This window comes from Chiloscyllium plagiosum, chromosome 7 (genome assembly GCF_004010195.1).
Source record: "Chiloscyllium plagiosum isolate BGI_BamShark_2017 chromosome 7, ASM401019v2, whole genome shotgun sequence".
Taxonomy (NCBI): domain Eukaryota; kingdom Metazoa; phylum Chordata; class Chondrichthyes; order Orectolobiformes; family Hemiscylliidae; genus Chiloscyllium; species Chiloscyllium plagiosum.
The window spans coordinates 109,867,010-109,881,557 of record NC_057716.1 but is presented as its reverse complement, the minus strand read 5'-3'; the positions used below and the strand labels follow the sequence as shown (position 1 = coordinate 109,881,557).

Genomic DNA, 14,548 nt, shown 5'->3' with positions numbered 1-14,548 from the left:
CTGTTGAAATCCATATTGATGCCCTGGGGTTGAAGTGTTCCGAGGCGGAAGATGAAGCGTTCTTCTTCCATGCGTCTGGTGGTGAGGGAGCGGTGGTGGAGGAGGCCCAGCACCTCCATATCCTCGGCAGAGTGGGAGGGGGGGTTGAAATGTTGGGCCACGGGGCGGTTTGGTTGATTGGTGCGGGTGTCTCGGAGGTGTTCCCTAAAGCGCTCTGCTAGGAGGCGTCCAGTCTCCCCAATGTAGAGGAGACCGCATCGTGAGCAACGGATACAATAAATGATATTAGTGGATGTGCAGGTAAAACTTTGATGGATGTGGAAGGCTCCTTTAGGGCCTTGGATGGAGGTGAGGGAGGAGGTGTGTGCACAGGTTTTACAGTCCACCCTCCTCTAGCTTATCTCTCCATGTTTCAGGCTCTCTGCCTTTATTCCTGATGGAGGGCTTTTGCCCGAAACGTCGATTTTGCCTGTCCTCGGATGCTGCCTGAATTGCTGTGCTCTTCCAGCACCACTGATCCAGAATCTGGTTTCCAGCATCTGCAGTCATTGTTTTTACCTTCGGCCCAACAAGTCCACACCAACCCGCCGAAGCGTAACCCATCCATACCCCTACATTTACCCCTTACCTAACACTATGGGCAATTTAGCACGGCCAATTCACCTGACCTGCACATCTTTTGGACTGTGGGAGGAAACCGGAGCACCCAGAGGAAACCCACGCAGACACGGGGAGAATGTGCAAACTCCACACAGTCAGTCGCCTGAGGCGGGAATTGAAACCGGGTCTCTGGCGCTGTGAGGCAGCAGTGCTAACCACTGTGCCACCGTGCCACAGCCTTCAATATGACAATAGATTATATCAATGTTCAAAGATGCTATTTGGTTTAAAAATGCTCCACCTACACGCCAAAGACTTATGATCATGTTGTCACTCAAGTATGAAACTATGTAGTTTATTTGGATGATGTCATAATATACAGTAACTCTTGGAAAAGCATGTAAGGCAACTAGAAGACGTGTATTAGCAATTGCAGTTAGCTAGCTTAGTAATAAATCTGGCCAAACGTGAATTTGCAAAAGCAAGGATAACTTACCTAGCACATATCGTAGGACACGAGCAAGTATTGCCAAGAATGGCAAAATGGAAGGCTCTGATCGAATTCCCCATTCCTAAAACTAAATGGGAAATCATGAGATTTTTAGGAAAGTGAGTGTTTTACAAGAAATTTTTTGTTGAAACTTCAACACAATACCTGTATCTTTAACTAATTTGTTACAGAAACAGACAAAAGTGGTAGGGTCAACAGAATGTCAAACAGCGTTTGAGAAGGCGTAGATAATCCTAATAAACTTTAATAAAGCTTTTTAATAATTATGATTGATTCTAGTGGCTTGGGTGTAGGTGTAGATTTGGTGCAAGTTCTATTAGGATTCATTGAACATTTAAAAAAAATAAATCCCGGAATGTTGGTATTGCTGGATGTGCCAAGATTCATTGCCTGCCCCTAGATATCCTTGAGAAGGTGATGGTGAGCTGCTGCTTTGAACTGATAATGTCTTTTGGTGAAGGTAGTTCCATTAATGCCATTAGGCAGGGAGTTCTGGAATTTTGACCCAGTGACGCTGAAGGAATGGTGATATATTTCCCAGGCAAGATAGTGAGTGAGTTGCAGGGGAACTTGCAGGTGGTGACGTTCTCACTGGAAGGACCCTAGCTTTTAATTTTGTGATTTTTAAAATAGATTAAATTAGATTAGATTAGATTCCCTACAGTGTAGAAATAGGTCCTTCGGCCCAACAAGTCCACACCGACCCTCTGAAGTGTAACCCACCCAGACCCATTTCCCACTGACTGATGAACCTAACACTATGGGCAATTTAGCATGACCAATTCACCTGACCTTCACATCTTTGGACAGTGGGAGGAAACCAGAGCACCTGGAGAAAACCCATGCAGAGATGGGGAGAATGTGCAAACTCCACACAAAGGCAGAAATCAAACCCGGGTTCCTGGCTCTGTGAGGCAATAGTGCTAACTACTGAGCCACCATGCCACCCTGAAATAACTGCAGACTGAAATGAAAACAGTCTGTTTTAAAATCAGTGTTTGAAGTAGCTGTACGTTTTGAAGGCAAGTAGTCTGATAAACTGACCAAGCATCATAAATAGCTGTTTGAGCAAGCAGTAATTGAGATTTGAGTTGCAGATGATTTGAGCCCAAGGTGGGGGGTTGGTGTGGGGGCACATTGGAGGGGGGAGGGTGGAGAGGAGCTGAGGTTGGTGATGCAGCTCAGGTTGGCAACAAAAACATGTATTAGAAGTTTTACAGACTACTGACCAGTTATTGATGACATAGTTCTGTTACCTGCCAATAACCATGTGATTGGTTCGCAGGTAGTTGAACAGCTTGAAGCTGGAAACAAATCAAAAAGAGAAATGTGTTGAGTTCTTCCCCAGCTCAGGTTTGGTTTCTCTGTTCTGTGCAGTCAAAACTAACTTTAAACTGGAAGAAAAACAGTTTATCTTTCCTGCACTATTTGTTATAAGCTGTGACTTTTAACCAGTAAGTCCACTGAGTAGACTGGGATTATATTCATTGGAAATTAGAAGAATGAGGGGGGAATCTTATAAAAACATATAAAATTATGAAGGGAATAGATAGGATAGAAGTAGAGCAGATGTTTCTACTGGCAGGTGAAACTAGGACAAGAGAGCATAGCCCCAAAATTAGGGGGAGCAGATTTAGGACTGAATTGAGAAGGAACTTCTTCACAGAGAAGGTTGTGAATTTGTAAAATTCCCTGCCCAGTGAAGTAGTTGAGGCTTCCTTATTGAATGTCTTTCAAACTAAGATAGATAATTTTTTGAACAGTAAAGGAATTAAGGCTTATGGTGAGAGGGTGGGTAAGTGGAGCTGAGAGGATGAAAAGATCTCCCATGGTCTTACTGAATGGCGGAGCAAGCTTGAAGAGCTAGATGTTCTAAGTCAGAAGCTTTTTATAAGGTAATCAGCCATCTTGAGTCTCTCACCAAGAAATGGAAACATCTGGAGAAAAATAACTGAATCAACATCCTGGATAGCATACCAGTCATAAACTTCACTTCAAGAACAGTAGCTTGGAACAAAACTACTGAACTGTCTTTCCAGTTTTCCCTCTCCCCAAAACCTGATTCTCTGTCTCTATTGTCTGTCTATGTAAGGGGAAGTTCATAAGGAGATTAGAATTTTAGATGCAGTGTTAGCTGTTGACAGTTTATATCTGTTTACCTGTAACTGGAGCCCACTTACGATAAATAGTAACAGGAATATCATTCGTCTCTTCTGTCAAGTTGGATTTGAAAGTCAAGTAAATTGGGTAAGGTTGCATACTTTATGGGGAATGGTAATTCTGCAAATATCAGGGGTTGATTTCTAGTGCACTTTCCCAGTGAGTTGTTATACCATGTATCTGTTGCTCTTGTCCTTCTAAATGGGAGTGGTCATGGGCTTGGAAGGTCATATATAATGAGCCGTTCTGAACTTCTGCAATACACCTTGTAGATAGTACACACTGCTGCATTTGAACATTGAAGTGGCGGGAGTGGATGTTTGTGGATGTGGTGCCAATAAAGTGGGCTGCTTTATAGTGGATGGTGACAAGCTTCTTGAGAGTTGTTGAAGCTATACCCATCCAGGTAAATGAAGAGTACTCCATCATACACCAGACTTGTGCCTTGTAGATGGAGCAGAGGCTTTGAGGAGTCAGGAGGTGAGTTAATCCCTGTAGGGTCCCTCACCTCTGACCTGATCTTGTAACCACAATATGTCTATGGTGAGTCCAGGTCAGTTTATCATCAATGACAACCCTCAGGATGTTGCTAGTGGGGAATTAGGTGATGATAACACCACTGAATGTCAAGGGACAATGGTTAGATTCTATTTCGTTGGAAATGGATTGGCACTGGTGCGAATATTACTTGCTACTTGTCAGCCCAAACCTGGATATTGTTGCATTTGAACATGGACTGCTTCAGTATCAGAGAAGTTGTGAAGAGTGTTGAACATTGTACAATCACCGACAAACAGCCCCATTTCTGACCTTATGATGGAGGGAAGGTTATTGATGAAGCAGCTGAAGATGGTTGGGCCTAGTGACCTAGTCACTACCCTGAGGAGCCCATTCAGACATGTCTTGGAGCTGGGATGACAGCCCTCCAGCCTCCATAACCATCTTCCTATATGCCAGGTAGACTCCAACCAACAGTGTGTCTCCTGATACCCATTGATTCCAATGTGAGAGCTCCTTGATTCCATACTTGATAAAATGCAGCCTTGATGTCAAGGGCTGTCATTCTAACCTCATCTCTGGAATTCAACTTTTTTGTCTATATTTGAACCAAGGCTGTAATGAGGTCAGGAGCTACGTGGCCCAGGCAGCACTCAAACTGGGTGTCGCTGAGCAGGTTATTGCTGAGCAGGTGCTGCTTGATAGCATTGTTGATGACACCTTCCATCGTTTTACTAATCATCACGAGTAGACTGATGGGATGATAATTAGTTGTTTTGGATTTGTCCATCATCTTGTGCAGGATATACCAGGGAGATTTTCCACATTGCTGGGTAGATGCCAGTCTTGTAGATGCACTAGAACAGCTTGGCTAGGGGAGTGACTTCTGGAGCAGATGTCTTCAGTACTATTGCTGGAATGTTGTCAGAGCCTTTGCAATGCCTCCAACCATTTCTTTAAATCACATGGAATGAAACAAAGTGGCTAAAGATTGGCATCTCTGATGATATGGACCTCTAGAGGTGACCAACATGGATCATAGAACATAGAACAATATAGCACAGAACAGGCCCTTAGGCCCTCAATGTTGCGCCAACCTGTGAACTATTCTCAGGTTATCCCCCTATACTATCCCATCATCATCCATGTGCTTATCCAAGGATTGTTTAAATCTCCCGAATGTGGCTGAGTTGACTACACTGGGCAGGCAGGGCATTCCCCGCCCTTATCGCTCTCTGAGTAAAGAACCTGCCTCTGACATCTGTCTTAAATCTATCACCCCTCAATTTGTAATTATGCCCCCTCGTACACGCTGACATCATCATCCTAGAAAAAAGACTTTTACTGTCTACCCTATCTAATCCTCTGATCATCTTGGATGTCTCTATCAAATCCCCTTTTAGCCTTCTTCTTTCCAATGAGAACAGACCCAAGTCACTCAGCCTTTCCTCATAAGATCTTCCCTCCAGACCAGGCAACATCTCTTCTGCACCTTTTCCAATGCTTCCACATCCTTCCCGAAATATGGCGACCAGAACTGTACACAATATTCCAAGTGTGGCCGCACCAGCATTTTGTATAGTTGCAGCATGATATTGCGGCTCCGGAACCTAATCCCTCTATGAATGAATCCTAACACACCGTATGCCTTCTTAACCTCACTATCAACCTGGATGGCAACTTTCAGGGATCTTTGTACATGGACACCAAGATCCCTCTGCACATTCACACTACCAACAACCTTTCCATTGACCCAGTACTCTGCCTTCCTGTTATTCTTCCCAAAGTGCATCACCTCACATTTAGCTGCATTGAACTTCATTTGCCACCTCTCAGCCCACTCCGCATTTGTGGTTGAAGATTGTTGCAAATGCTTCAACCTTGTTTTTCGCACTGATGTGCTGGGCTTCCCCATCATTGAGGATTGGGATATTTATGCAGCCTGCTCCTCCATGGAGTTGTTTAATTGCCCTCTACCATTCACACCTGGGTGTGGCAGGACTAAAGAGCTTAGATCTGTTGGTTGTGGAATCATTTAGATATATCAATCATTTTCTGCTTATGCTGTTAATCCTGGTTTGCAGCTTTACTAGACTAACATCTCAGTTTTAGGTATGGCTTGTGCTGCTCTCGGCATGCCCTCCTACACTCTCCATTGATCAGGGTTGATGGTAATGGTTGAGTGAAAAATATGCCGGGCCATGAAGCTGCATAGTGTTGGAGTTATGATTTTGCTGCTGCTAATGGCCCACGGAGCTTCATGGATGCCAAGTCTTGAGTTGCTAGATCTGTTCAAGGTCGGTCCCAATTAGCCATGTGATGATGCCGCACAACACAATTATGGGTATTCTCAATGTGAAGGGGGACTTTGTCTCCACACGGACTATGCATGATCGCTCTTGCCGATACTGTCATGGACAGATGTATGTGGAGCTGGCAGATTGCTGAGGATGAGATTAAGCATGTTTTTCCCTCTTGTTTCCTTTACCACCTGCCAGTCTAGCAGCTATGTCCTTTACAACTTGACTAGCTCATCAGTAGTGCTGCTGCAAAGCCACTCTTGGTGATGGACTCAAGTCCTCATCCAGAGTACATTCTGTGCCTTTGCCACCCTCAGTGCTTCCTCCAAGTGTTGTTCAAAATGGAGGAGAAGTGATTCATCGCCTGAGGAGAACTGGATGTGGTAATCAGCACGACGTTTCCTTGTCCACAGTTTACCTGTTGATATCCAAGATATTGAGGACTCACAGCTATATTCAAATGTATGACCATCTCTGTTGGGTCTGTCCTGCTGGTAGGACAGAACATATCTAGGGATGGCGATGATGATGTCTGGGACATTGTCCCTAAGATATGATTCTGAATGGCTCTTTCAAAGTATTGCTTGACTGGTCTGCAAGACAGCTCCCCCAATTTAGACAACAGCCCCAAATGTTTGATTAGATTCCCTACAGTATGGAAACAGGCCCCTTGGCCCAACAAGCCCACACAGACCCTCTGAAGAGTAACCCACCCAGACCCATTCCCCTACCCTATATTTACCCATGACGAATGCACCTAACACAATGGGCAATTTAGCATGGCCAATTCGCCTGAATTGCACATCTTTGGATTGTGGGAGAATGTGAAAACTCCACGCAGACCATCGCCCAAGCTGGGAATCGAATCCAGGTCCCTCGCACTGTGAGGCAGCAGTGCTAACCACTGAGCCACCATGCCACCCGTGTTGGTAAGTAGCATTTTATCAGACCAGTGATGTTGTGGTTGCCCTGTAATTGCCAGTGCCTTATACTAGGTGGTTTGTCTGGTTTCATTCCTCTTTTGAGACTTTTAGTGTTTTGATACAAATAAATAGCCTGCTAGATCATTTCAGTGTCAACCACATTGCTGTGGATCCAGTCACATGTAGGGCAGACAAGGTAAGGAGAGTTCTGAAAGTCATATCAGGCTTAAAATGTTAACTCTATTTCTCTCTCCATAGATGCTGCCAGACAGGCTGAGTTTCTTCAGAACATTTTTTTTTCAAATTTTTCAGCATTCACAGTGTTTTGCTTTTATTATAAATATGGCAGATTTCCTTCCCTAAAAAGCAGTGAACCAGATGAGTTCTTACAACAATTGACAATAGATGCAACTTTGTGTTGTCAGCAAATATTGAGATATTACACTTAATTCCCTCACCTAAATCATTAATGTCGATTGTGAATAGCTGGAGTCCAAGCACTGATCCCTGCGATACCCCAATAGTCCAGGCTGTCAGTTGGAAAATGCTTGTTTACTCCTATTCCTTGTTTCCTGGCTGCCAACCAGTTCACTATCCATGTCAGTACACTACCCCAATCCCAAGCACTTGAATTTTACATGCTGAAGATGAATGGACCCAAGTTCATGTTTTCTCTTCAATATTTTCTCCTCAAATCATACTTTTGAAATACCATTTCATCTTTAGGGTAGAGGCATGTAAAGATCACATTTCTTTATTCTCTTTAGTTTTGGATTGTGGATCAAAATGAGAAGATACTGATTTAAACTGAGGATAATCTGTAAAGATATCCTTGTATACATAACTCAATTTTGCCTTTTCCTGGAACATACAGAAAGAAGTCTGACAGAATTGAATCAGTGGGTTTCAGAATTTAGGGATAGCTGACTATTAACAATATTTTGATTGGTTTCTGGGCAATTGACTATATCCTCTGAGCATGGGCAATAAAACAAAAGGCTCTAGCCTGCAAAGAAAAACATTCTGAATCTCTTTCTCCTAGCTGTGGAGAAGTTACAGAAAATCTTTTGCAGGTGTTGTCACTCATCATTTCCCTATAAACCAGTCTCACTTTAAATTCCATTATTGAAAGTAAAAAATTGTAAAACCACTTTGAAACTGAAAGATGAAGTTTCAACTAGTGAATGAAAGTCTGAAAATCAGAGTAACTACAACCTCATATCGTCATCAGTTGAAAGGAAGAAAAGGAACTGAAAGGAATCAACTCATCAATGTCTGTGATCTGTATTGGTGTCAGAATTGCTTTTCTCTGCCTTTTATCCTCCTTCCTCGCCCATATTAATATAACACAGAATCACAGAAGCCTGGATGAACCAGGACATACAGAACCTGCTAAAAACCAGACGTGAGACCTTCAAATCAGGAGACCCACTCCAATGTGAGGAATCAAAGTCTGACCTTCGCAGAGTCATTAAGACAGCCAAGGACCAATACCGATCCAAACTTGAGACGCAGACAGACACCGGCGATTATGGCAAGGACTGAATGACATCACAGGTTCTAAAAAGAGACAGTGCAAGATAGCAGACAATGATACATCCCTCCCAGATCGTCTCAGCGCCTTCTACGCTCGCTTTGAGCAGAATTTCGGCGGAGAGGTAACACCTATTCTGACAAGTCCTGACGAACCTATCCCAACAGTCACTGCATCAGAGTCAGATCAGTTTTCCTTTGTGTGAATCCAAGGAACGCGATGGGACCAGATGGAGTACCAGGCCGTGCACTCAGAGCATGTGCAGATCAACTGGCAGACGTCTTCTCGGACATCTTCAACCTCTCCCTGCAGCAGGCCACTGTCCCTGCAAGTTTCAAGAGGGCCAACATCATCCCTGTGCCTAAGAAGGCTCATGCAGCATGTCTCAAAGACTATCGCCCAGTGACCCTAACTTTGGTGGTCATGAAGTGCTTTGAAAGGCTAGTCATGGCATTAATCAACTCCAGCCTCCCCACTATAACAACAGACAAAATACAATAGGTGCAGGAGTAGGCCATTTGGTCCTTCGAGCCAGCACCACTATTCATTATGATCATGGCTAATCATCCACAATCAGTATGCTGTTCCTGCCTTATCCCCTGACACTAGCTTTAAGAGCTTCTTGAAAGTATCCAGAGACTTGGCCTCCACTACCTTCTGGGACAGAGCATTCCATATATCCACCACTCTCTGGGTGAAGAAGTTTCTCCTCAACTCTGTACTAAATGGCCTACCCCTTATTTTAAAACTGTGTCCTCTGGTTCTGGACTCACCCATCAGCAGAAACATGCTTCCTGCCTCCAGAATATCCAACCCTTTAATAGTCTTATACGTCCCAATCAGAACCCCTCTCATCCTTCTAAACTGAAGTGTATACAAGCCCACTGGTCTATTATCTAATGCCAATCTCTTGCCTTTTTTTCATATCTCTGCATATCATAGAGTCATATAGGTCTATATTTCATCAAACCTTTGCCAGACAAAAACAACCACATAACTATTCTAATCCCATGTTTCAGATCTTGGTGACAGCCTTGTATGCCTTGTTATCACAAATGCACCTCTAAATAGAACTTCAATGTTATGAGGTTTTCTGCCTCTACCACTCTCTCAAGCAGCACATACCATATTTCTATTATCCTCTGGTTGAAAAAGATCTTTCTCTGATCTCCTCTAAAGCACTTGCTCCTCGACTTCAAGAACAAAGAAGAAATAAAGTTTACAGCCCAGGAACAGGCCCTTTGGCCCTCCAAGCCTGAGCCGATCAAAATCCACAGTCTAAACCTGCCGCCCAATTCCTATATATCTGTATCCTTCTGCTCCCCACTTTTTCATGTATCTGTCCAGATGCCTGCCTCTACCACCTCTGCTGGCAACACATTCTAGACACCTACCCACCCTCTGTGTAAAGTACTTTCCGCGTGTATGCCCCTTAAACTTTTCACCTCTCACCTTGAAAGTGTGACTTCTCGTTATTGAATCCTTCACCTTATCTCTATCTACCCTGTCTGTACCCTTCATGGTTTTGTAGATCTCAATCAGATTCCCCCCCAATCTCCTTTTTTCTAATGAAAAACAACCACGTAACTATTCTAATCCTATGTTTCAGATCTTGGCGACAGCCTTGTATGCCTTGGTATCACAAATGTATCTCTAAATACTACTTCAATGTTATGAGGTTTTCTGCCTCTACCACTCTGTCAAGCAGCACTCTCTCAAACTAATCCAGCAGGGGGATGGGAACCAAAATTGTAGTTCAAGTATAGAAAAGGTTGAGTAGGGAGATCCGAAATCAAATTTCAGGGATGCAAAGATGGCACTGGCAAGCAAGAGATTGGTTTGAAGTGTGTCTACTTCAACACTAGGAGCATCCGGAATAAGGTGGGTGAACTTGCAGCATGGGTTGGTACCTGGGACTTCGATGTTGTGGCCATTTCGGAGACATGGTTAGAACAGGGACAGGAATGGTTGTTGCAGGTTCCAGGATTTAGATGTTTCAGTAAGAACAGAGAAGATGGTAAAAGGTGGGGGGGTGGGGGTTGGTGTGGCATTGTTGGTCAAGGACAGTATTACAGTTGCAGAAAGGATTTTTGGGGACTCGTAAACTGAGGTAGTATGGGCTGAGGTTAGAAACAGGAAAGGAAAGGTCACCCTGTTGGGAGTTTTCTATAGGCCTCCAAATAGTTCCAGAGATGTAGAGGAAAGAATAGCAAAGATGGTTCTCGATATGAGTAAAAGAGACAGGTAGTTGTGATGGGGGACTTCAACTTTCCAAATATTGACTGGGAACACTATAGTACGAGTACTATAGATGGGTCCGTTTTTCTCCAGAGTGTGCAGGAGGGCTTCCTGACACAGTTTGACACAGACAGGCCAACAAGGGGCAAAGCCACATTAGATTTGGTACTGGGTAATGAGCCCGGCCAGGTGTTAGACTTGGAGGTAGGTGAGCACTTTGGTGATAGCGATCACAATTCTGTCATGTTTACTTTAATGATAGAAAGGGATAGGTGTATACCACTGGGCAAGAGTTACAGCTGGGGGAAGGGAAATTACGATGCGATTAGGCAAGATTTAGGAAGCATAGGATGGGGAAGGAAACTGCAGGGGATGGGCACATTAGAAATGTGGAGCTTATTCAAGGAAAAGCTCCTGTGTGTCCTAGATAAGTATGTACCTGTCAGGCAGGGAGGAAGCTGTAGAGCGTGGGAGCCGTGGTTTACGAAGGAAGTTGAATCTCTGGTCAAGATGAAGAAGAAGGCTTATGTTAGGATGAGATGTGAAGGCTCAGTTAGAGCGCTTGAGGGTTACAAGGTAGCTAGGAAAGACCTAAAGAGAGAGCTCAGAAGAGCCAGGAGGAGACATGAGAAGTTGTTGGCGGATAGGATCAGGGTAAACCCTAAGGCTTTCTGTAGGGATTTAAGGAATAAAAGAATGACAAGAGTAAGATTAGGCAAATCAAGGATAGTAGTGGGAAGTTGTGTGTGGAGTCAGAGGAGATAGGGGAAGCACTAAATGAATATTTTTTGACAGTATTCACTCTAGAAAATGACAATGTTGTCGAGGAGAATACTGAGATACAGGCTACTAGACTAGGTGGGTTTGAGGTTCACAAGGAAGAGGTATCAGAAATCCTGCAGATTGTGAAAATGGAATAGTGCCAAAAGACTGGAGGATAGCAAATGTGGTTCCCCTGTTCAAGAAGGGGAGTAGAGACAATCCTGGTAATTATAGACCAGTGAGCCTTACTTCAGTTGCTGGCAAAGTGTTGGAAAAGGTTATAAGAGATAGGATTTATAATCATCTAGAAAAGAATAATTTTATTAGAGATAGTCAGCACGGTTTTCTGAAAGATAGGTCGTGTCTTACAAACCTTATTGAGTTCTTTGAGAAGGTGAACAAACAGGTAGATGAGAGTAAACTGGTTGATGTGGTGTATATGGATTTCAGCAAGGTGTTCGATAAGGTTCCCCACAGTAGGCTATTGTACAAAATGAGGAGGAATGGGATTGTGGGAGATATAGCAGTTTGGATCAGTAATTGTTTTGCTGAAAGAAGACAGAGGGTGGTGGTTGATGGGAAATGTTCACCCTGGCTCATGCCCAAAACGTCGATTCTCCTGCTCCTTGGATGCTGCCTGACGTGCTGCGCTTTTCCAGCAACACATTTTCAGCTCTGATCTCCAGCATCTGCAGTCCTCACATTCTCCTGACAGGGTTGTTAAGAAGGCATAAAGTGTTTTAGCTTTTATTAATAGAGGGTTCAAGTTCCGGAACCATGAGGTTATGCTACAGCAGCTGTACAAAACTCTGGTGCGGCCGCACTTGGAGTATTGTGTACAGTTCTGGTCACCGCATTATAAGAAGGATGTGGAAGCTTTGGAAAGGGTGCAGAGGAGATTTACTAGGATGTTGCCTGGTTTGGAGGGAAGGTCTTACGAGGAAAGGCTGAGGGACTTGAGGCTGTTTTCGTTAGAGAGAAGAAGGTTGAGAGGTGATTTAATAGAGACATACAAGATAATCAGAGGGTTAGATAGGGTGGACAGGGAGAGTCTTTTTCCAAGAATGGTGACAGTGAGCACGAGGGGGCATAGCTTTAAATTTAGGGGTGATAGATATTGGACAGATGTCAGAGGTAGTTTCTTTACTCAGAGAGTAGTAAGGGTATGGAATGCTTTGCCTGCAACGGTAATAGATTCGCCAACTTTAAGTACATTTAAGTCGTCATTGGACAAGCATGTGGGGGTACATGGAATAGTGTAGGCTAGATGGGCTTCAGATTGGTATGACAGGTCAGCGCACCATCGATGGTCGAAGGGCCTTTACTGCACTGTAATGTTCTATGTTCCATAAACCTAAGCTACTCAACCTCTCTTCATAGCTAGCACCTTCTATACCAGGCAACATCCTCGTAAACCTTCTCTGCACCCTCTCTGAAGCGTCCACATCCTTTTGGTAATGTGGCGACCAGAACTGTACACAGTATTCTAACCAACATTGTATACAATTTTAACATGACCTGCCAGCTCTTATACTCAATACGCTGTCCGAGGAAGGCAAGCATATCATATGCCTTCTTGATCACTCTATCCAACTGTGCAGCAACCTTCAGGGTACAATGGACCTGCACTCCCAGATCTGTCTGCTCACCAACTTTTCCCAAGGCTCTTCTCTTTACTTTATAATTTGCTCTCGAATTATTCTTGCCTAAATGCATCACCTCACATTTGTCTGGATTGAACTCCATCTGCCACCTCTCTGCCCAACTCTCCAGTCTATCTATATTCTCCTGTATTCTTTGACAGTCCCCTATGCTTTCTGCTACTCCACCAATCTTCATGTCATCTGCAAACTTGCTGATCATACCAACAGTGCCCTCTTCCAGATCATTTATGTATATCACACACAACAGTGGCCCCAATACTGACCCCTGTGAAACACCATTGGTCACCTTTCTCCATTTTGAGAAACTCCCTTCAACTACAACTCTCTGTCTCCTGTTGCTCAACCAGTTCTTTATCCACCTAGCTAGAACACACTGCACATCAAACAAAGAACAAAGAAAATTTACAGCCCAGGAACAGGCCCTTCGGCTCTTCAAGCCTGAGCCGATCCAAATGTACTGTAAACCTGTTGGTCAATTCCTAAGCATTTGTATCCCTCTGCTCCCCACCTACTCATGCATCTGTCCAGACGCATCTTAAATGAATCTACCATGCCTGCCTCTACCACCTCTGCTGGCAACGCGTTCCAAACGCTCACCACCCTCTGTGTGAAGTACTTGCCACGTGTATCCCCTTAAACTTTCCACCTCTCACCTTGAAAGCCTGACCTCTGGTTATTAATTCCTTCACCCTGAAGAAAAAGCTTGTTTCTATCCACGCTGGCTATACCCTTCATGATTTTAGAACATAGAACATAGAACAGTACAGCACAGAACAGGCCCTTCAGCCCACGATGTTGTGCCGACCACTGATCCTCATGTATGCACCCTCAAATTTCTGTGACCATATGCATGTTGAGGAGTCTCTTAAATGTCCGCAATGACCCTGCCTCCACAACTGCTGCTGGCAATGCATTCCATGCTCTCACAACTCTCTGTGTAAAGAACCCGCCTCTGACATCCCCTCCACATTTTCCTCCAACCAGCTTAAAACTATGACCCCTCGTGTTAGTCATTTCTGCCCTGGGTAATAGTCTCTGGCTATCGACTCTATCTATGCCTCTCATTGTCTTGTATACCTCAATTAGGTCCCATCTTCTCCTCCTTTTCTCCAATGAAAAAAGTCCGAGCTCAGTCAACCTCTCCTCATAAGATAAGCCCTCCAGTCCAGGTAACATCCTGGCAAACCTCCTCTGAACCCGCTCCAAAGCATCCACAGCTTTCTTATAATAGGGCGACCAGAACAGGATGCAGTATTCCAAGTGCAGTCTAATCAAAGTTTTATAGAGCTGCAACAAGATCTCACGACTCTTAAACTCAATCCCCCTGTTAATGAAAGCCAAAACACCATATGCTTTCT

General features: G+C 44.0%; 1 protein-coding gene across 4 annotated transcripts in view; it reads right to left on the bottom strand.

Moving 5' to 3' along the window:
* Positions 1 to 14,548, bottom strand: part of LOC122551869 (E3 ubiquitin-protein ligase MARCHF4-like) — a 275,970-nt gene that overhangs the window by 110,170 nt on the left and 151,252 nt on the right. The window contains exons 4-5 of one of the 4 annotated variants that reach the window (XM_043694419.1): positions 2,341 to 2,415; positions 1,097 to 1,178 (exon numbers count right to left, since the gene is read on the bottom strand). The exons of 2 other annotated variants lie outside the window; for them this stretch is intronic. In XM_043694419.1, coding sequence (XP_043550354.1) covers positions 1,097 to 1,178; positions 2,341 to 2,415 — 157 coding nt within the window. The remainder of the gene's footprint in view (positions 1 to 1,096; positions 1,179 to 2,340; positions 2,416 to 14,548) is intronic. One more of the 4 variants, XM_043694420.1, reaches the window with a different exon arrangement.